Source organism: Frieseomelitta varia, unplaced genomic scaffold, assembly GCF_011392965.1.
Source record: "Frieseomelitta varia isolate USP_RPSP 00005682 unplaced genomic scaffold, Fvar_1.2 scaffold_376, whole genome shotgun sequence".
Classification (NCBI taxonomy): domain Eukaryota; kingdom Metazoa; phylum Arthropoda; class Insecta; order Hymenoptera; family Apidae; genus Frieseomelitta; species Frieseomelitta varia.
In genome coordinates, this window is record NW_025110119.1 from 156,204 (window position 1) to 179,023 (window position 22,820).

General features: G+C 44.1%; 3 protein-coding genes across 6 annotated transcripts in view; 2 read left to right on the top strand and 1 right to left on the bottom strand.

The window, feature by feature from the left end:
* Positions 1 to 22,820, bottom strand: part of LOC122531125 — an 85,748-nt gene that overhangs the window by 45,779 nt on the left and 17,149 nt on the right. Inside the window, exon 1 of one of the 3 annotated variants that reach the window (XM_043658737.1) lies at positions 5,738 to 5,884. The exons of 1 other annotated variant lie outside the window; for it this stretch is intronic. The gene's annotated coding sequence lies outside the window, so the exon portion shown is untranslated. Of the gene's footprint in view, positions 1 to 2,334; positions 2,734 to 5,737; positions 5,885 to 22,820 lie in introns of those variants that run through there. One more of the 3 variants, XM_043658732.1, reaches the window with a different exon arrangement.
* Positions 7,472 to 12,874, top strand: LOC122531134. Its single transcript, XM_043658758.1, has 5 exons — positions 7,472 to 7,766; positions 10,110 to 10,290; positions 10,365 to 10,519; positions 11,064 to 11,183; positions 11,335 to 12,874. Exons 1-5 carry the CDS (start codon positions 7,747 to 7,749, stop codon positions 11,504 to 11,506), a joined length of 648 nt encoding a protein of 215 aa, XP_043514693.1. The 5' UTR covers positions 7,472 to 7,746; the 3' UTR covers positions 11,507 to 12,874.
* Positions 21,685 to 22,820, top strand: part of LOC122531127 (mucin-5AC-like) — a 10,903-nt gene continuing 9,767 nt past the window's right edge. Inside the window, exons 1-2 of one of the 2 annotated variants that reach the window (XM_043658738.1) lie at positions 21,715 to 21,893; positions 22,111 to 22,433. In XM_043658738.1, coding sequence (XP_043514673.1) covers positions 22,411 to 22,433 — 23 coding nt within the window. In that variant the 5' untranslated portion in view covers positions 21,715 to 21,893; positions 22,111 to 22,410. Of the gene's footprint in view, positions 22,434 to 22,820 lie in introns of both variants that reach the window. The other variant, XM_043658739.1, reaches the window with a different exon arrangement.

A 22,820-nucleotide genomic window follows, 5' to 3' on the forward strand; every position in this document is an offset into this window, starting at 1 on the left:
CAGCGGCGCCACACAAGTTTCAATCGGGCGATAATATTGCTTTTATTTCTTTTCCTTTCTCACTTTTGTTTTCAGTTGTCTGGGCGAGAACGAGAGAAACTGGGAAATACACGGACTACATTCGTAGAAATGTAGTCCTTTCACTCGTAATCGACCTAATCTTTCAGCTACAGCGAGATTTCTCGCTCTGTGATGATAAGGGCAGGCCCGAGACACCGTGCAGAAAAGTGTAATAATGAAATTTATAAAATTGGAATAAATTTTCAATGAGTCAAAGTTTGAAAGAGTGAATAAAATTCGAAAAATCATAACAGTATGACGACTGAATCCGCTGTAGTGGTGTATCGTTCAAAAAGATGACACAGCGGCGATGATAGATTGGCGTTCAGCAGCCAAGAGGCTAATGTTACACGTGCAAAGTTCGTATCGGGGGAACGATGGTTAAAGAAATAGCTTTCGTCGTTGAAATTTCTGTGAAAATGACGAATTGTTTATAATTTTAATCTATAGAGCAGGGGCGCACTTCGTGATTTCTGGTGGCGCATAGAGCAAATTATTTGGAGTATAGGAATAAGTATTAGAGCAAGGTATTATTATTGTTATTATTATTTACTGGAGTAAGTTATTTTTGTCTTCTTCTAATGTCCATCTTGGATATTTACTATTTGCAAACACGTTTGTTAAAATATAATTTAGTGGCACGTCGAAGCTCACTTGAGAAAAAATTGAGACACATGATAGACAAAAGTTTAGCCACCTTGCACTAGAGAACCAATAAACTTCCAAGCTTACACGTAAATAGTCGAAATTTTTAAAGAAGTAAAAGTTTCTTCCGAAAGAAACGTCAGTTCTCTAAAAATTTATGAATCAACCGACTGGAACTATCAAAATGGTCGAAATGACTAATATGTAATCTTCGTTGAATATTTTACAGGTGTAAAGTGTACAAATAATTCTTCGTACAATGTATAAATAAAAGCTTGTGCACTTCGTTGATGTGTTACAGAGTTTTATACAGTTTTTTTTTTTTTTTTTTCATTTGATGGAAATTCTACGTTTTAATCGCTGGTCAAGGTGTAGCGTTAACCAATCATTTTTCGAGCCCAGAAACGTCCATCCAGCAACCGCTGCAACGAAAGTTGCAAGCGCCGATGGAGGTTGCCGCGGGTCAGCGAGATTGCTGCACTCGCGCTCGTGCAGCTCGCGGAGAAACGAAAAATCATTGAATGTATACCGTGCATATCTACGTATCCACGTACACACATACACACACACGTGCATCGCGCGTACGAGAAACTGGACACTGACAGCTGGAAACTGGTTTCTAGAGAACGCTCGTACCCGAGTAGCCAGCGAGAATGAGACGAAGCAGGAGGAGTAGGAGGCAAACAGAGAAAGAAAGAGAGAGAGAGAGAGAGAGAGAGAGAGAGAGAGAGAGAGAGAGAGAGAGAGAGAAAGAGCGGAGAAATGGACCTAGTAGCGCGTTCATGGTGTTCGAAGTACAAAGGTATCAGGCCAGGAAACAAAGGAGAGACCGAAAGAGCAACCGTGAAACGAAAGAGCGATATAGAGCAACGTGTTAGGCATTCACGGAATTCAACGAAAACGTGTTCTACCGAGCCTGTACGCTCTCTAGCTGGTAAAAGTTCCTTACGTTCTTGGAACAAACGGCATCTGTCGAAACGACCGATCTGTTGCGGAAGAATGTAATGACGCGACTGAAAATTTCGGCCGCTAGTGTTTAATCGTAGCTATCTAATCGGAAATAATTTAAATCGAAGTACGTGTCGGAAGCTTTTCAAATATTTTCCCCTTCTTCGCGAGATGGAGAAATTTATCGATCGTAAGAGAGAGAGAGAGAGAGAGAGAGAGAGAGAGAGAGAGAGAGAGAGAGAGATCGGTGATTTGAGATAGTACCTGCACGCATGATTACACCTATTCTACGCGGCCATTGTGCTCCCTTCTCCAAGAAGAAGGCGCAACGAGAGATTCGTCGTGAATACGAACAGCTTGCGGTGTTCTCCGAAATTCTCCCACCTTTTTCTAGCCGCGCCGATACACCTCAGGCAGGCCAACCACGGTACCTGGGATTTTTAGGAGCCGGCTGGGATTTTTAAGAGGACGCCGCCTCTTAAAAATCGACAACGATCGCGTTGGCGTTTGATTTGAAAAATTGAAATGTTTGCCACGCCGCGCGCGATCGCCAAGTGCGATCGAGTCGAATCGAAAACTGAATATACGTGTAGTCCTCCGTTTTAATTGTACATCAATCACATCGACGGTTAATTATCGATTTAGGTTTCGGATTTAGGTCAACGTGAATTGTTTACTCACCATGATGTACACGAGCGACACACTCGGAGCAGCGGGAGCCAGTGGACTTTGACGAACGTCCAAGGATGCACGAGATGAGAAAAAAACAAACACGCGACACCGACGATGTATATATGTACGTGCGTATGTAGTACGTAGTATTATATCGCGGTTCGTGAAAAAAAAAAAAAAAAAAAACGTGAATTCTCGTGGAAAGCGTGAAGTAAAATTCGACGCACGGATTCTTGGCTCTGATTCAAAGGCAGAGAGATCTTTCGCGGTAACGATCGTTTCGCAAGGTAGCGAAAAGAGAAGAGAACGTGTAAGAGAATAAAAATGACGACGAGAGGAGACCGGTGAGAGAGCGGACGCGACACGCCGGGCCCGGAGCAAACGAACGTCAGGCCGACGGCGATGCAACAAGTGACAGACGAGAGCCACGAGAGAAGGAACTTTTAGTTCCCTCGGCGGTTACTTCGCCGGATGGCGCTAGCGCTCGGCGCTGCGGAAGTCCAGTATGAAATTTTACCACCCGCCACTTTCCCGCCGTTTCGCTTTATCCCTCAAAAGCTTTCTCTCTTTTCTTTTTTCAAAAGAAAGTACTCGAGCGCCTCACTATTGGAGCACTTGATAATTTCTGGCGGAGGATGGAGCAACTTTCGACAACGAATAAAAAAGAATAATACTACTTTCAGAATTTAGTCGATACATTGTCACAATCAGTTTCCCCTGGTTTTCTAAAAGCAAAATTTGATACCCTCCCTACTGTATTTGTCCAACCGACAAATTGTCAACTTTTCTTTTCTTTTTTTTCAAAAGAAAGTACTCGAGCGCCTCACTATTGGAGCACTTGAGAATTTCTGGCGGAGGATGGAATAACTTTCGACAACGAATAAAAAGAATAATACTATTTTCAGAATTTAATCGATACATTGTCACAATCAGTTTCCCCTGGTTTTCTAAAAGCAAAATTTGATACCCTCCCTAGTGTATTTGTCCAACCGACAAATTGTCAACTTTTCTTTTCTTTTTTTTCAAAAGAAAGTACTCGAGCGCCTCACTATTGGAGCACTTGATAATTTCTGGCAGAGGATGAAACAACTTTCGACAACGAATAAAAAGAATAATACTATTTTCAGAATTTAGTCGATACATTGTCACAATCAGTTTCCCTTGGCTTTTTAAAAGCAAAATTTGATACTGTATTTGTCCAAGCGATAAATTGTTAGCTTGATAAATTAAGCATCGATCGAGAATTATTAATTAAGAATAACGACCGATGAGGATTTAAAGAGTTTGATGATCTCGCTACAACAGAATTAAATAAATCCGGACATGAATAATTTGACGAAGAGCAAGCATTAAAAAATATGTTATTTCGTCTTATTTGAACGTCCTTTTTATATGCTTACTATTTACAAACACATAGTTGTTGAAATAATTTAGTGGCGCGTCGAAGCTTACTTGGGAAAAAATTCAGGGTAGAAAAGTTTGGCTACCTCTGCCGTAGATTCTCGCAAAGTAGGCAGAGATGAAAAATATCCTTGCAAAAGACGTTTAGTTCCGGGGAAATTTCGTAACGGCCAGGTGAAAAAACACGCAAGTTTCAAGACAAGTTGCAAGATGACGAACTTTTGTTACGGTGCGTTCGTCCCTCCAACTTTGCAAAGAGTTCGAAGCTTTAATATTCTACGTGTGCCTGCGTGTAAAACTTTGAAATGAAACTTCGCAGGACAACGATGTTTCGATTTTTTTTCCAACTTTGTAGAATTCTATTTTGTTGGTCAAAGAACAATTGCGATTTTGTCTTTTTTCTTTTTTTAATAGATGGGCCAACTTTGTTGCATTTGATTGTTTTAGCAAAAAGAAAATGCACGATCTGGTTCGGAATGAAAAATAGAAAAGGTTGCCGCACTATTGCAAGCTCGTAAAAAAAATTTCACAAAAGAAAAAAACATTTACTTTTCCACCAGTTTAGAATCTAAAGAAGAGAAGAATCAAAAGTATTTAGCAAATTCTTGGAGTACAGCGTGTACGTGTGCATATTGATGGAAGAAAGACGTTTCTCTAAAACTCTAATTGCAGAACGCAAATGGTTTCAAGAGGCGACGATTGAAATTTTCGAGTTTCGAGAACGCCTAAACGACAAAATGGAGTGCGATCGATGCGTTTCGATCGATTCGACACCAAGGTGGTGGTACATGTATATCCTTGGAATATTGCAAGATCCTTTCGGACACTGCTGAGCATCGCCGAGAGGTGACAGCACGAGTTTTACCGGCGATACAGGTCGAACGGTTCGGTATAGAGCCCGGAATCCCCGATCTCTGGCCCGGTACCGTTTCTCGATATTTCGAAATCGACAACTTTTCAAGAATTTCGTTTCACTTTCGAGGAACGTGCGCCAACGAGTTGACCAACCGCCAATTTCAAAACGAGAAAGAATGATTCAACTGCGACGCGATCGATCGGTGACGATCCCTGGGAAAGCCGGAAAGATCGCGACTTTAATTACCTTTCTAAAAGTCACTTTAAACGAGGCGTGACATTATTACAATTATTACTTATTAGAGCAAGTTATTTTTCTAATGTCCTTCTTATATGTTTACTATTCGTAACACGGTGTTTGTTGTAAAAATAATTGAGCGCATATGGGAAAGATCGCGATTTTAATTATTTTTCTAAAAAGTCACTTTAGACAAGGCGTGACATTATTATTATTATTATTACTTATTAGAGCAAGTTGTTTTTCTAATGTCCTTCTTATATGTTTACTAGTTGTAACACGGTGTTTGTTGTGAAAATAATTGAGCGCATATCGGAAAGATATCGCGATTTTAATTATTTTTCTAAAAAGTCACTTTAGACAAGGCGTGACATTATTATTATTATTATTACTTATTAGAGCAAGTTGTTTTTCTAATGTCCTTCTTATATGTTTACTAGTTGTGACACGGTGTTTGTTGTGAAAATAATTGAGCGCATATCGGAAAGATCGCGATTTTAATTATTTTTTCTAAAAAGTCACTTTAGACAAGGCGTGACATTATTATTATTATTACTTATTAGAGCAAGTTGTTTTTCTAATGTCCTTCTTATATGTTTACTATTTGTAACACGGTGTTTGTTGTAAAAATAATTGAGCGCATATGGGAAAGCTCGCTCGAGGAAACGAAAAAATTGGCACACGTGGAATACAAAAGTTTGGCCAGCCCTTGGCTTCAGACCGTGTATGTCGTGAAATGTTTTTCGCAAACGTTTGCACCGCGATTCGAACGAAAATGATCGCGAAATTGATTAAAGGAACATTGATCGTTGGTATGCGAATTGCGAGAGTCAAGAGAGCTACACGGATGATTCGGTGTACTCGCATGGGTGCTCGAATGCCAGCTGAAACGTGGAACGCGCGCGCAATTGTACTTACTTGCAGCAACAACGCCACTTGACATTTACACACGCGGAAGGTCCTGAATATCTTGTGGATAACCGCGACGACGCGACGCCAAACAGCGACCCGTCTGGAATTGATTTTATCGGTAAATATACGGACGGAACGAACCGAGCCGAAGGAAGGTCGACACCCGACTAACATTCGTCCATCGGTATTGTTAATCGGTAGGTCGCGTGCACAGTTACGCTTATCAATACTCGCGGTGATTCCAGAAACTTGTGCGCAACGATATCGCAATATTATCGTATAGAATAGAATTCTTTTGACAGATTAACCCTCGTTTTCATTAAAATTTATTAGAATCAGAATTATACAACGTCATATATAACGAGATTTATTCGAGAATTTTTGTTAAAACGAGAGTTGTTATTGTATTTATTGCAACATGTTGTTATGTTTGTCTTTAATATGTATAATAGAATTTGTAATAGATTAATCCTAACTTAAATTCGTGTCGATTGAAAAGCCAATTTCGTTGCATAAATTATCTGTACTTTTTTTTCTTTCGAGGCTGAATGGAGCGATTCACGATCATTCCTCTCGTTTTCTGACATCGTCACGATCGAAACGACTCGACAACGTTCTCCTGGATCCTGAATCGATTCGGGAAAATCAGACTTCAGAATCGGAATCGAAACTTTAGAGGTGTCTTCAAAACTCTCGAAACTGTATAATCGAACGGACGAACGAAACGAAACAAAGCTTTCCCGTCGACAGTTTCTCGGTGAGCCAGGTTTATCCTCCTCCGCAGACGACACGGTGGAATTTCAAGGATAATCGTCCTGTCTAGCCAACCAACAACGCCACCTGAGAGGCTTTCTTTAGCCTCTTGGAAATTTACGACCTCTCTCCTACGCCGAGACATTCTCCCGATTCCGTGCAAGAGGATTTACCGTTCGAATCGCGCTGCCTCTCCGATTTTTCTTTTTTTTTTTTTTTTTTTTTCTTTTTTGACGATCCCGATCGCGAAACGAAACCGGCCAGCCGACATTCACGGCTGCAAATGTCGGCATTTCTACGTGACGGATCGTGTCGAAACGAAAACTGTTTAGTCTGTTTTAGTCGAGAAACTGGGATCACAATCAAGAAGATGGGCTCGAAATCGAAAAAGAAGGTGGCGCGAAGAAAAGGATCCAGCCGAGCGCGTGCCAAAAGCTTCGTCTGCGAAAGGAGATTAAAGGGAAAGGAGGAAGGGGACAGCAGGATATCTGGTATTCTCTCTCTCTCTCTCTTTCTCTCTCTCTCTCTCTGCGCTACGAACAGGCACGAGGCCCCTTCGAGGTGTCGTTCACTTTCACTGCTTACGCCCGATCAAACTATAAAACATCGGTCCTAAGCGGGCTGATTCCTTCTCGTTTCAATTCGATGCTCAATCAGTCGTGTTTGCGTCATCAGGCTGCGACTAGTAAATTAGCTGGCTCGGAGGAGGATCATCTCAGAAGAGGAAATGGGCTGTTTGAAGGCGAGCCGTGGAAGAGAATGGTGGAATTATCGAAAGATTCGTGTTCTCTGGCGAGAGAATTTGCACTTGCGATTCCCTGCAATTTCACTGCCGACGCGCGAAAGGGGATGGACGATTGTCCATCAGGGGGACAACGGCTGCGTGGATATCGCGTGTCGCGCCGCTATCGTTCAGGATATGTCAGAGTGGCAGGCAGGCAGGCAGGCAGGCAGGCAGGATAGGTGGACGTGGATGGGTTCGGCCACGGGTGGTTGCTGGCCACGAGTGAGAGTGACAGAGTCATATATATATAGAGAGAAGGGGAAACTCGGCACGGCACTCCAAAGTACACAGCCTCCGCGATTGCAGTGGTGTGCTTTCGGTTCCCTCATACGCCATACTCATTCTTCGCGGCTTCGCGCCCGTGGCAACAGTCGGATCCACGTTTCCACGCGTAGCACGCGCAGCCAACGTCAACATCCGGAAAAGACCACCAGCTTTTTCGTCGTCGCCACGTCTCGTCCGCCTGCCAACGGCCACCATGAAGCTAGCCATTCTCGCGTGAGTATCTCGCCATCTCGTACCGAACCTATCTTTCGCAATATTTCTGCTCGCTTCGCCGCAAAATTCTAGTCTACGATTTTTAACAACTTTTTCGAAACCTAACACCCGTTCAATATCCCGAAATACCTGTAAACTGTAAACACACACACGTTGCATCGGATACCGATTGGACAGGGACGAGTATGATTTGATCCACATTGAGAGTGGCCAAGGCCTTCGAAAGGTGCACGTACCGAGCTGGAGCCATTCGGTGTTGCTGTCGTAAGTGAATTTCCATCGGCTAGCGAGGAGAGCGAGCGAGCGAGCGAGCGAGCGAGCAACGAGAGAACAGAGAAACGCGTTATGCAAACCGTCGAGAGACCGCGTTCGATCCTGTTCTCAACCAGGAAATCAATTAGATAGACTGGTAGCATAGCTCTGTGTGTGTGTGTCGTGATAATGGTAATTAACCGAGATTCCAGACACCTTCTCTCATGACTTTATCTCTCGCCATTTCTTTCTACTTTCTTCTCTCTTTTCTCCCAATGAAAACGAGAAGCGCACCCACGCAGCCTGATTTTACAAGAGCCGAATCGAGAGATTCCGAGTCAAGTCGTGTAGTTTCTCAGCGGAAAGAAAGAGCGTGACGAAAGAACGAAAAGAGCAACCACGAAAACGAATAACCGTGACGTTATGTCACAATCGCAGCTGTGGTCACCGGAGCGAGCAACGGAATTGCGTCAGGATAAGGCCAGCCACGAGAAAGCCCACTCGGCAGAGACCCGATCGTTTTTCGTCGAGAAATTCCAAATTCGAGATCGATGCCGCGATCGGTGCGTGCACTCGAGCGATCGAGTTTCACCGATTCTTTTCTTTTCTTTTCTTTTCTTTCTTTCTTTCTTTCGTTCGTTCGGTGAGCGCGCTCGCGAGGAAGAGACTCGAGGACACGAGAATTCGGCTAGTTTTCACGTGACATTTGTCAGCCGTCTCACGTAGCCGCGACGCGACAAGTCCAACCGCGAGCCGAGTTGCACGAGCCCGAGCCAGAGAAAGTGAGTTTCGTACGTGAATGTCACAGGTCAGAATCCAGCTGGTGTATACTACAACGACAAACGTGCACCGGGGGTACCGTGATCACCGGTGCACGCCGATCGCGCGAGCGCCAGCACACCCAAGATTCCCCACCCACGGTGGAGGAGGACGATGAACGTCCTCGGATTCTATTTTCGATCCTTGGCGAAAGTTGCACCGATCACGCGAGTTGTATCGAGCGCGTATCCTGCCAGAGATGCGTCGACTAACGTCATTCTTCTTTTCAAAGAGTACAACATTCTTCAATTTCAACCTCTCTCTCTCTCTCTCTCTCTCTCTCTTTCACGCGCTTCTTCTCTTTCGAGAGATATCAATAGTCGTGCAACATATGCAGAGAAGAAGAAAAAAAGAAAAGCCAATAACCGCGGCGCGTAAAGTTCCTTCCGCTGGTGAGATTCTAATAATATCCATCATTGCGGAAAGAGCAACGGCCGTCGGATGCTGTCGCGGGTTTCTCGCCGATCGGTTCGTTGCCTCCGACGTTTGGGAAAAGTATTTCCTGTCTCGGTGCAGCAGGTACGTGCACAGCAGGTTCGATCAAAGAGATCTCGAACGTCTGACACTGAGTCCCGATTCAAGTGATCGTCTCACGAAATTCTACAAAGTATTCAAAATGCGAGTTAACACGTGTGTGTAGCTATCGAAGGAAAAAGAGCGTAAGAGACAGAGAGAGAAACTAAAATTTAAGAGGAACGAAGCTCGTTCGATTCGTCCAGAATCTCCATGTTGAGATCAGAGTAACTGGGCATACATTAGATAGAGTGAATAACATTTAATAATGGGTAAATGGTAGAGGAGAAAAAGTCCTAATAAACGAATAGTCCAAAAATTCATAGTTTCAAAGATATAAATTAAACAAAGGATTGTTTATTCTGTTGTCATCCTAATCTGGAGTTTTAGTTCAAAAATTTTTAAGTCCAATGATCATATTATAAACACATTTTCGCAAGCTGCGTGACAGAATAGAGAAAAAGAAAGGTACGCGGTTTCTTACGTGGAAAGTGACTTTGAAGTAATTAAAAAAAATATTGATAATCTCGCGTGTTTTCAAAACGAGTTTAACAACGGCGACACAAGTTGATTACGAGTGAAGAAAGAAGAAAAAAATACAGAATGATTCGCGTGACTTGACACAATAACTGAAATAATTCTCAAGTTACGATTTTCGTACCGTTTCCACTGATTGAGAAAATAACTTCGTTCAGGCTTTCGTCGAGCAGCCTGTACGTTGGTTCGGCTCATTTACGTAAGAGCGCGTTTCGTTCGCAGATTGATCAGCTGCTGTCTGATAGCAGCGGTGAGATCGGCAGAGGAGGAGTACGACTACGAGGAGGAGCCGGCAGCTCCGGTGACCCCTGCGCCGGCTAGGCCCACTTCCGGCCGGCTCGGAGGGCTGTTGTCATCGCGAGGGCGGATAAACGTCGGAAGGAAACCAGCCGCGACGGCAGCCGTGAGTTTTCCCCGCGAGTTCGAAACGATCGGAACTCGATTAACCGATAACGATTGCCGATCCTCCCATTGCAGGCGCAGTCGACCACCGCCAAGGCGGTCGAACAGCCGGCCGAGGTCGAGGAAGAAGGCGAGGAGGAACTGGACGATAGTCAAGATCAGCAGGAGGAAATTCCAACCACCACGACCGAATCCTCGAAGAGAGTTCGCGGCGGCGTCAGACCTTTCAGGTAATTGCTCTCGTTCTCTGCAATTTCCAGCGCATTGTCGAACATTCGATTGAATTTGTATACTTTGTCCCGATTCGAATACATTTTCTTGTCAACCTCGTTTCTGTGGGGTATTATTTACGCGAATGGAGTATTGGTAATACACGAATAGTCGGAAACAATATTGGAAAGAGAAGCTGGTATAGGTTAACAAGAAATAAATAAAACAAAGGTAAATTTCATTCGGTGTCACTGCTACTCTTTGATTCAACCTCTTTCTTTTTTTTTAATTGAAACTCACAAACTCATTGTCTCGTGTTTTCTATCTGTTGTCTAGTTTTTGTAAATCGATAGCGCCGCGACATTTCTTTAATTATCTCGTGGAAAATTTCCGCGTGGTATATTCAGATCGCGTGTAGAAAATAAATGGAGGGACGGGTGTATTTATTTTTTTCTCTTGCGTGATTATAACGAACGATTCTCTCTCCCGACGCGAAAGCAAAGTTACAAGGTCGATTACTTCGAGTACGCTTCTCGCGTTCTAACCAAAGTCTTTTGTTTCCAGGTCGAATCAGGATCTGCTGGCGGCGCTGAAGAGAAGAAGAGCTCAAGTGGGACCGAGCTCTCATCGAGAGCAAACCTCCGGCACGCAAATCGGCACAGAATCGACCACGCCTAAATCCAAGTAATTGAAACAACCAACCTTTCAAGTAGTTTAGCTAACTTAAAAAAAAAAAAGAGAGAAAAAAGAAAGAAAGAAAGAAAGACAGACTCTCAAATTGGTCGAAAGCGATCAAATAAGTTTTAATAAACGAGAATTGTTTCGTGGTTTTCAGAGCAACCACGCACAGCCGCAGCAAGAACACGGCGAACGGCGCGAACGAGGCAAAGTCATCGGGACGCGGCAGGTTCGGCGGTACAAAGGGAAGCAAGCCTTTGCAAGAGGAGGTGGAGGAGACTCAACGGGAGGAGGTGCAAGTGAAACCGAAACCCTATCGCAGAGGATAGAGAGACGAGACGAGACGAGAGGACGAACGCGCGAATTTCCAGCTTTGCTCGATCCAACGGGGAAAGAATAGAAGTCCAACGACCGGCGAAGCGACCTTTTTCCCTTCTTCTTCGTTTGGACGAACACGCGAAACGAAAGTCTCTCCCTCTCTTCTTCGCAAACCGCGTCGAACGAAAAGAATTGCCATCCGCGCGAAGAAAGGAAAAGAAAAGGAAATATCGCGCGTAAAAGCTCGTGGAAACGTTACCGATTCGCGTTTGCCGATTGAAAAGAAATCAGAAAAAGGCGTTTTCGACAAAAGCTTCAAACGACGTACAGGTGTATAGAAGAAGGCTGCCATTCACCGATTATACTCGAGGTATAACTCACTGTATAAATGTAAATTAGTAAAATAAAATTGTTAAAAAAAAAAAAAAAAAAAAAAAAAGACGAAACCTGCTCGGTAGATACAGAAGACGAAGGAATTGTCAATCGTCGTCGTGGGTGTTTTAAGTTGACTAACCTTGACGGGTCTAGGAATCGCCGTCTCTTATCTCGCGAGTTACATACTACTTTCCTCCGGCGTATTAACATACGCGGTCCCGGCGTGGGATGTAAGCAAGAGAAATTCCAACGAGCGGCTCTGGAATGTCGAGGGCGTGCTCCATCTGCACTCTCGCATTCTCATCTTTTATACATCTCGCGCGCATGTACCACTCCCAAACTTTAAAACCTCTCTCTCTCTCTCTCTCTCTCTGTATTCGCTCCTTAACTCTCTTATCCCATTGACATCGACAATCCGCCCTTCGCCCCCGTCGTTTTACCATTTTACCATTTTGTCGAATCGGTTCTTAACCATAAAGTCGGCAAGTTAGAATCATCTAACCCAGCGTAAAGTCTCAGAGAAAAAGCCCCCGAGATAAAGAGAAACGAATTTTTTGAAAAACGAAATGGGTTGTTGCGTCGAGAAATACTATCTGTAGGTTTTTGAAGGAGAGAACGATAGAGCGCAACAGAAAAAGAAAAGAAAAATAAAAATGGAATAGGACAAGAAGAAGAAGAAGAAGAAGAAGAAGAAGAAGAAAAAAGGAGAGGGCGAAAGGCAAACTCGATGAGTCTCGGTCGCGCGAGGTATACGCCGAGAGGTACGAAAGTGAGAGGCGGTATCTCGTCGGCCTTGAAGCCTTCGCAAGAAGCATTTCACTCGCAAAGACCATCCGAGTCGCGTCAGCCGGTCTGATAACGCGCGAGAGAAGCAAACTCGGGAAATCGATAGATCGTGGAAGGTTGGGAGGACTTGGAAGCCACGTGAAAATTGTTGATTTGAAAATGACCACTCGAACGACATACAGGATGCTTCTGCGTTCAAAATAAATAGAAAAATCATACATATTCTGCGTATTTTCGTATCTTCGACACGCGAGAATTATTGATTTGAAAATGGCCACTCGAACGACATACACGGACACTATGTCTCTACGTTAACGAGTAAGAAAAAAAACACCACACGCGGGCAAAATTCCACACGCGTTCTGTGGAATTTTATATCTCGAAATTGTTCGATTAAACGCGTGAGAGTTCGCGGTTCACCGATGTCTCTGGCGAGGTTGACGCAACGACGGAAACGGTCGTCCTTTACGACAGATGGTAACGGCGATCGCGACAGAGGTCGAGCGAAACGGGAAATCGTTAATGGAATGTGGTCCGAATCAAGGATCACCGGTGAATAATTAAACGCCATCCACTCGAATGCGCGTTGTCTTCCTCGAGTATGCAGACCTCCAGACTTCCTAACCATTTCGCTGCTCGAGCAGCAATACGACACCAGAAAATGGAATTTTTTTTGTTGGCGCGTGTATGCGATAGAGTCTAGAGGTTGTTTGCAGAGTCACGTACAGGTGACTTTTAAAAGCCGAGTTGGCGACGTATGGTACGTTCTTCATGTCCAGAGACGACCGATCCTGCGTTGACCTTTCGATAATGTCGTCGAAGTCGGCGGCTGTAGCCACGGCAGATGCGACTAGACTGCGGTTCTTTCTGCATTTGCAGAAAATTAAAAAAAAGTGCAAAATTGCGCGAGATGCACTTTCTTATCCAATATAGAGTGGGTCAAAAATCACAGGGTGGGCCAAAAATCATTTCTTACTAAAATAAATCTGTTTTCTTGATTAATATTTTTTTTTTCTAATTTTTCTTTGTTGCAGATCAATGTTTTTAAAATTTAAAATCAATGAAATTAGTTTCTTTCTTACATTAAACGAAATAATCTTCTCAAAATAATAAAATAATCTTCTTATGTTAAAAGAAAGAATCTTCCCAAAAGGTAGGTGGGAGGAAAGGTGGGTGGATTTTCGCCCCCTCTGTATAAAATATCTAAAGGACAGTTCATCCTGTAATATTTGGTACGTAAAGCAATCTCTTATCCAGTCTTTAATTGTATTCTCAAAAACAGAAATTTAGAGAAAAATCCGCAGTCTGGCATGACTAGAGGGATGGCGCTTCTAATCTAAATCAAAGTATACGTGCACGTATCCAGAATCACGACAGTGTCTGCACTTTTGCGAATGCTGTGCACGCGAGCAACGATGTCTTCTTTCTCTCTCTCTCTCTCTCTCTTTCCTTGAAAGTGAAAATCTTTCGCGTCTCACGTACGGGGACACACAAGTCGCCATTTTCAAAGCAAATCCAATTGGAAAAGAGCACAGTTTTCGAAGGATAAAGTCTCGTTCGAAAAGTAAACCTGAACTTTCTCTCTTTTGAGAAAATCGAGCGTTTCGTTTCGCTGGTCGGCAACCCCGAGATGACTTTCTCGCTCCGTTTCGCGACGAATGGTCCGTGTTTTTCAGGAGCATCGAAGAGAAGAGGGATAAAGGACGATCGTGCACGCGCAGGAGCTTCACCAGCTCCGGTAAATGAAGTACAATTACCGAGTTATTCTCATAAGCCGCGCGGCCCCCGCGTATTCATTTCCTCTCGGGGAGAAATGCACGATAGAGCTCGTAACGAACAATCAGCCGCGCCGCGTTACACTTTTGCGCAATACAATAATGACAAATAATACCGTCGCATTTCTATAATTGTTTCCTCGTTTCGCAACAACTTTCCGTTTTGCGACATCGGCCGTTCGCCGACTCTTTCGTTCGTTCGTTCTCTCCCCGTTCTTCTCTTTACCAGAGAATAGAATTTATCGTCACTTTTTATCATCGATCAGTTGGAACGTTGCAACGCTGAATTGTTATCGTTATCCTGTGTCCATTGGCTGGACAGAGACGCCAATTTACTAATTGTTTTGCAATTAATTTACTAATTATTCTGTAATTAAATCGATCGAACCACCAGCTTGCTTCAAAGTTAAAGTTTAGAACGTTTAGGCATTTAAGAATTTTGTTATTTGAATAACTTTAACCATGTTAACGTTCGTGATGTCCCTTTTTTTGGGGGGAATACTTGTATTTGCGAGCAGATTCTTTTCTCCTACGTAGCACACGAATAATAAAATAAGAACGAAAATTTTAGACGAGCATCTTGAAAATACTCTTTAGTAGTTGCCACTACCTGTATCGAACTAGACATCTATCTAAGTAAACTGGTACCTAAAAAATCAGCTCAGCGTTATTGTTAAAAATTTTCCATACTTTTTTAATTAATATAAACATACTTTTCCAATCGACGCGTCACTGTAAAAGATATTTTAACATCCTCGTAGATAATATAGGTTATAATAACGAACATGTAAACTATGCGCGGCCCTCGAGGCCCAGAAAGTCTAAAAGGTTGGACAACCATGCTCTGAAACTTGCAAAACTGTTTCAATACATACATGCATACATATGTGCATGGAAATTCGCGATCTAACGAGAGTAGAGCCGTTAGAGCAAAGCGAGGCGTTGTTCGACTGGAGAGGAAGAGGAAAGGACTTTCTCCGAGAGGAGATTCTTATTCGCTTTCCCCCTGATATCGTATCTCTGCATGTTTCTGCGCTCCGAAGGTTTTACATAAGGACAACTACAAACTTACGTTTCACGTTCCAATATTCCGATATTTCGAAGAGCGACGTTTGGTTTTCGTTTTGTCCCGAGTTTCGGTCAATATCTCTGCTTGAAATTACTTTCCCGATCGAAATTTCCATCTCTGATGGTTCTGTTCCGACCGATGATGAGTCGTCGAGGATCTAAGGTCTCTCTCTCTCTCTCTCTCTCGAGATCGTTGTGGCTCGATACAACGCGCGTACGCGCCGATGCAATGTTAAGGTCGTTCCATCTCCAACAGCCGCGTAACGAGACGTAATGGAAATTGGCGAAATCCGGGTCAAGTTGACGACCGGTTTTTGCAAAGTGTCGGCACGCGGCGATGTGTTCGAAATCTCGCTCGAATGATCGGCCAAACGATCAAACACCATCTGCGCCATCCCATTTTCTCTCAAGAGGAGGTTGAAACAGACGAGATTTTGACAAAATCGTCGACGAGCACGCGAGATACTCGATACGCGGATACGCTAGCTTGCTACGAGTGTCGATAGTCGATCCCATCGGCCATCGGTGAGAATGCAGGGTATCAAAGTGAAATCTCCAAGTTGCAAAACATCCTCTCGACGTAAGGTCGAACACGACCAGCCCGTTCAATGTTAAGGACAGCCAAGAACCGGAATCTAAGGCGTGTGTGAACATCGCCGATGACTTTCGCTTCTCGGAGCACAATAGCGCCATTTCGGGCGCCGTTTAAAAATAAAGTAAAAGGCTAATTCGACTGGACGAATGCATCCAACGTCGCCGATAGTTCCCGATTTCTTTCGAGCAAGCGCCATGACGAAACTGACACTCCCTCCCTCCCCCCGAACGAGGAGGAGGCGCCGAAAAGGAATTTCGTGGAAAGTGCCTGGCTCGATTCTTTCATCTTCGAATCGATCGAATCGAAAAGGCCAAGTCGGAGCCGTTTGACGTATAAAAGACGAACGAGGAAAGTAACGGAGGCGAATCTCCGTGTCTCGTCATTTCAAGATTCCAACGGTATCCGAATGAGGGAATGTCAAGCTACGAAATCATTCGAATTCTTTGTTTCTCATCCAACAAAAAAGGATTTTAAGAATTTTTAGAATTAAAAAGATTTGACTCCACACGATAGAAATTCTATATTTCTATGCCTTTGTTGTATCACGTTGTCGTAAATTATTTCTAGCATTTCTCCAGAAGGAATGATTGCTCTTAAATTTAATAGAAAAAAGCGGTCACAAAAGCGCGAATGTGCTTTAGAAAAATTATTTCAACTGGGTAACTTGCACATCAGCTGCGAAATAGAGAAGAACTCGACGAGCAAAATTTCGAAAGAGCACGAGTTGCTCACCGGCAGAAACTCGAAGCAAACGTAAAAATTCGATTTCTGCAATCGCGTGCCTCGCGATCTATCGTGCGCTTTCGATCTTGGCCTGGTCATCCGAGTCGATTAACAATCGCGCGATGACGCACGAGGCGTTCGGTTGTTCATCAGCTTGATGGTTACACGCGCTACCTAGAACGCGAACACGGAGAAAGCGAGGAATCGAATCCGGCATCGCCGCGTTCTAAATAAACCCACGAGGAGGGCGCGGAGTGTTTTCGAACCATCGTCGAACCATCGTCCGTGCACGGAATGAATTTCCGTCCCAAACTTGCTTCGAACAGGCGAGGCTACTCGAAGGAGGTTCCGAGACACACTCTTCTTCTGAAAATTCCCTCTGCGAGCGCGTTTGCTTTTGAAAAAATTCCACGAACAAACGTCTCTCTCTCTCTCTCTCTCTCTCTCTCTCGAAAGTGTATCGAGAAATCGGGCAAACCGCGGAGGTCCATTGAAATGCAGCCCGAGTTTCGCGAAAGTGCAGCCAAGGTTCTGACAATCGTTCGCGAGTGTCCCGTGCACGCGTGCGTCGGTTCATCGATAACTTGGTCAACAAGTTTCACGGTCAATCTCGATAATCCATCAGCACCATATTTCAGGATATTCCACTTGCGTTACACTTTCGAATAGAAGATTGAACGTCGAAGTAAAGTCTGTACTACCAGAGACTGAAGACCGAAATATTTCGAGGTTTAGGTATTATACCCAGAGACTGAAATCGAAATATTGTGAGGTTTAGATATTATACCGGTACTTGCTCCCATATTATCGCAATATGGTTTTAATACCGGTATGAGACATACATCCATTCGTCAATCAGAGAAAAAAAAACCACAATTATTTTCTGACCAAGCCAATATGACACACGTCGTATCGTATCAACAGAATCAGGGCTGTGTGCTACCTACGGCATTCTTCCGAACGAGACGCTTGCCCACGTAAACCTATTATATTTTCAAGATGCGTCATACGGCTGATTCTCGACGCGTTTTGCAACTGTCTTGCGTGTCAGGGATAAAACTGGCAAAGAAATAATCTCAATAAAGATACATAAAAAGTATATAAAATTCACGTTGAAGGAAGAACACAAGACAAACACAAAGAATGTATTTCTCTAGGAAACTCTCAGAAACTGACAAAAATACCTTAAGAAAAAATGGGTGCTATCTATAAATGACACTCGGAAGTAAAGAGTTCGGTAGCCAATTCAATTCTATCGCGAGCAGTCGAAGCTTTTGAATAAATTTTATTAAGAACATCTTTCTCATATATAAATATAAATGTATAATAATTTAAATTATTGAACTCTTCTTTCTATGTTGATTTTTCTTTCTTCTCAAAATATTACGGACAAACTATGAGGGTACATATTTTTCTGCGATGTCACTGTTCGCACTCGTGTTTCGAACTAAACTACGCCTCAGTGAGTAGGGCCAGAAAGGATGAACTCTCGAATAGACACAGTAAGCTCTCGGAGAGTATTTCAGTCTTTCTTCGAGAGTGAGAATTATCAAAGCTGCTCTCAAGTGAGAGTAACTCTCGCGAGAAACTCTGAAACTCTGAAATAGACAAGGGCCTTAATAGGGAAAAAAAAAGAGGTAATGGTGGCTCGAGGCCCTCTCTACCTTCCATCCTTCCAGTCGTAAGTCGAGACAAGAGAATGCCGGTCGTAATTTCTGGTGTACGACGCACCTGCGTTCACGGGCACCTGCGTCTACAGTCAATGGCCGGCCGTATTTAGCCTTCGATTTGTACGCAGAAGGTCCGAGGTGCAGCGGATATAGTAGGCGCCAGGTTGAATGGTAATCAAGCGCGGCTAATTCATCCGTCATCTATATACCGGCGCAACGCCGTGAATCTCAAACGCCTCCGAGATCACTCGAACGAGTCGTGCTCACCTCGCGTATCCATCGCGCGGCACTCGGTATCGAGAACTCTGTTTGTATTTTCAGTCGACGACCGATTTGAAATTGAAATCGAGCTCGACCACGCTCGATTTTCTCAAAAGGTCGACAAACCTTTGAGGCAGGCACACCGGGGTTTGGAAAAGTTTCCAGATCCTCCCATTACAGATGGTACAATAGTATAGAAAGTATTATAAAAAATATATAAATTTGATCATCGTTAATTCATATTTCTGGTACATTAAGTTGTGTTTCGAATTGATAATCTCAAAGATGATCTATTCCTGATCACAGAGCAAAAGTTAAATGCCAAATAATATGCCAGTAATAATTATTGGTGTTTTGATTAACCAAGATTTGTCGATATTAATCGTTGGTCTGAATTTGTAAGTGATTGCAGTTTATTGGAATTCTTAATCAAACAGTAAAATATCACACGTCTGAGAAAGAGAAGTAAATTGCAAATTTATTAACAAAGATTGAAATACTTTCGACACTGTAACAAATAGAGAGATCAATTAATGAAAGGATCGATTAATTTGTTACAAGTGAAAATTTCTCATCGTTCTCATCGGGAGCACGCATCCTGCGCTATGTGTACAGCAAATTTCAATCGAGAAACAAACCTAACTCCACTCTAGGAGCTCGGCTCGCACATTGTAGTGTAATAACGCGCGAGAGAAGACATTGTTCTCCGTCGTTTCGCGTGCTTGCTCGGTAAAGGGGCGCGCACGAGTGCTCTCCTTGTCGAGAGAAAGTCTCGCAAGTATTATACATACATGTATGCACGCAGCAGCCTCTACGAGCTGTGGGTGTAGCAGCGACGCCTGTATGCCATGCACTTTTATTTATTTATTTATTTATTTATTTATTTATTTATTTATTTATTTACTTATTCGCGTGTCCAAAGTATCAGCGACACCTACATGCCGTGCATGTTTATTTATTTATTTATTTGCCTATTCCAAAGTATCGGTACTTTTATTTATTTATTTACTTATTCGTTTGTCTAAATTCGCATTCGCTGCGACTCAAGTTGCGTAGTACAATACATCACACTGTATATTGTCCCTTATTGATCCATCGATCTGGTCGAAATTGTCTGAAGGAACGAGGTTATGTAGATTAGAATTCGCTGTCTCGAGATCCTCTGTACTTTCGCGTGCCATTGAAAATACGACGAAAGGTAATTACGAGAGAAGGTAAAGGAGAGGTCGAAAGAGGTACTAGAATTTTTGGTACGGTTCGATTACGGCGGATTACCGCGATCTGGCTTGGCTTGGCCTGGCCTGGCCTGGCTTCACCTGGTCCTAATGGATCGACATTCTTCTTGCGCAACGAGACGTAAAGACCTTTAACGTGGTATCCACCTTCTGGTTCTTGTCGCTGCGCCTCGGCACTCTGTGTATGCGTGCGCATGTGTATACGTGTGCGATTACGGAACTCGCAGGCTCTACCGGGCCTTGACACCTACGATACCAATCCGGCGAAACCCTCGGAGCACGATCGACCTGGTCGACAGTTTGCGTTTCGTGGATAGAGAAGACGGCGAATTTGAGTCAAGTGTGTGACACTCTGCAAGAGGCGAGTGCTCTATATCTTGTCGAACAATTTTGAAGACGCACGACGCGGCAATTGGCAGTCAGAGGCGTCATCTTGAGTAACAAACGCGATCCTGTCAACAGGATGAAAACTAACAATAAGCTCAAAGTTGGGGGTCACATTTTGGGACATATTTTGTCAAATATCTCGGAAGTTACTAATGACACAGTTCTTGTATAAATTAACAAAAACTCGTGTTTTTCTTTTTTTTTTTAACGACGAATTTAATGCACACTGTTTTTGCATACTATTAAACCATTTGCTCGAACGTTATATATTTAAAAAACCCTACTCGAGCGTACTCGCTCGCTGAAGAGACAGATACGGATTTGAATACGAAAAGCAACGAAAAGTCAGCTCTTGAATACCAAACGGTTCTCTTTCTGGCGCAGGCCATCGTGGCGACAAAGGGGAAGCCTAAACGAACTGTATACCGTTAGCGGCCAAAGGGGCCGAAGATCGTCTCCAATCGTTTCTGCTACAGGCTGAAAGAAAGAGCAATCTTGCCGTTGAATCCTCGGAGCGAAGCGAGAGAGAGAATCGGCCGGACGTTTTCACTTTTGTCAACGTTTCTGACTGCATCTGCGTTCAATAGATACATACGTAATCGCTGCTCTCGAGGCGGCCACATGATTCACGCGACTCGTGAAAGCGGTTCCTCGCCATCATCTCGAGAATCATCGACGAAAAGCCTTAGAGAAAGAACGAAGAAAATTCTCTGACGAGCGTGGAAGAAAATTGAAAGTCAACGCGCCTTCCAGACCGAAGGTGACGAATGATCTCGATCCACGACGATCGAAAGACAAAGGAAAAAGAAAGAGAAACGCGAGACAAGGCAAAAGGGGAGATGAATTTTCTCGAAGGATTCCGAGGTGACGAGCGACGATGTTTGAAAGGGGAGAGATTGGCGCGAGGAAACGTGGAAACAAAGACGAACTCCAAATATGGAGGCAAACTCGGGAGACAAAGGTTGACTTTGAAAGATGAAAGGAAACAAAGCGGGGAATAAGGATCGAAAGAGCACGATCCGCGTAAACGGATCGAGATAAATGGTGGAAGAGGGAGAAGAGACGGAAGAAGATGAAGAGGGACGGAGTGAGAACTGGATCTCTGGCTGAGAGCAAAATCGAGAGTTCTGCGGTGGAATAGACGGGTTAACTAGGTGAACCAGGAGCTGACTCGCTCGCCGCGATTCGAGTGAGTAACCAACCAAACAGTCAGGATCCGAGCGGAGTCTCTCTCGTTCCTGAGAGTGGCGAGTGTATCGAGAGTGGCTACGAGTTCGACTACGTGGTGTCCAGTTTTCACGGGCTGGTGGGGTGTGCTCCAGGTGGCCGTGGTGGGTGGCGTATAAGTAGAGGCCTGCATTCGCCGCCGTCCTCATACCCTCACCACGTCCTTCGACTACCTCTTACTTTTTTACATACATAGTTACGCCCGGTGTAACTTCTTTTTTTCCGCTTCTCTTTCTCTCCTCTTCCACGTTCGCGTCTCTTCTCGGCAGTTTCGTGCAATTACACGACACGACACGGTACGGTACGAGTGGTCGGCGAGTTTTCTGCTCGTGTTGTACGCGCGCACTCGTGTCTGCCTGTGTGTGTGCGCGTGCGTGTATGTGTGTGCGTGTGTGAGAGAGAAAGAGAGAGAGAGAGAGAGAGAGAGAGAGAGAAAGAGAGAGAGAGGGAGAGAGAGGGAGAGAGAGAGCGTGAAACGTATCGAAGGTTCGGTACAGATTGTGTACCTCGAAGGTGTCCGTCGAAGACGAGAAGCAGCCCCTTTCACGGATCGTCGCAGCTGGAAGACGAGCGTCGTCGAGAGAAAAGGTGATCGCGATGATCGCGAGTGTCCGGTGACGAAACGTGTTCCTGGTCGTTTCTTCTTACTACGCTGTAGTATCACGCTTCGTGGTTGGAAAACTTTCAAAGGTTGCTCGGCCATCCAACGTGGCCATCACGTTCGTTCACGTCCGACTTGGTTCTCTGTCTCACATCGCAAACGGGGGCCGGACGCAGAGGAGACAAACAACAGGTCCATAGAAAATCGTCAACATGTGGATGAAACTCGTTCTTTTGTAAGTACCGTACGTACCATTTGAAGATCCTTGAACTCTGACATTCGAGGGAGAGTGGCCCGCGACAACGACGGCAAGTCGAATCGTTTCGCGATCACACCGCACCGCTCGAAATTCTTTCGCAACCGGTCACGCTCGAGAACACGGTTAACGGGCCAAAGCGGGATTACCCGCGCTCTCGTTTTCGTTTTCGTTTCGTTTTCATTTTCAGCGAGTTCGCGTTAACGACGTCCCGAGGGAACGGCGACCGGTACTACCGCTGGATCGAGTCTCCGCCGTTTCAACTATCGCGTTTCACTTTTTCTTCTTCTTTTTCTTTTTTTTTTTTTTTTTTTTGTTCAATTTAGCACGAGCATCGCGAATCTTTCATTTTAGAGTTTATTCCAG

What these genes read in the sequence shown, in the direction of transcription:
- LOC122531134 (XM_043658758.1), top strand. Translation starts at nt 7,747, where the DNA reads ATGAAGCTAGCCATTCTCGC. An exon ending in ATGAAGCTAGCCATTCTCGC is followed by an intron (nt 7,767 to 10,109) that starts GTGAGTATCTCG and finishes TTTCGTTCGCAG; the next exon opens with ATTGATCAGCTGCTGTCTGA. An exon ending in GGCGGCGTCAGACCTTTCAG is followed by an intron (nt 10,520 to 11,063) that starts GTAATTGCTCTC and finishes TTTTGTTTCCAG; the next exon opens with GTCGAATCAGGATCTGCTGG.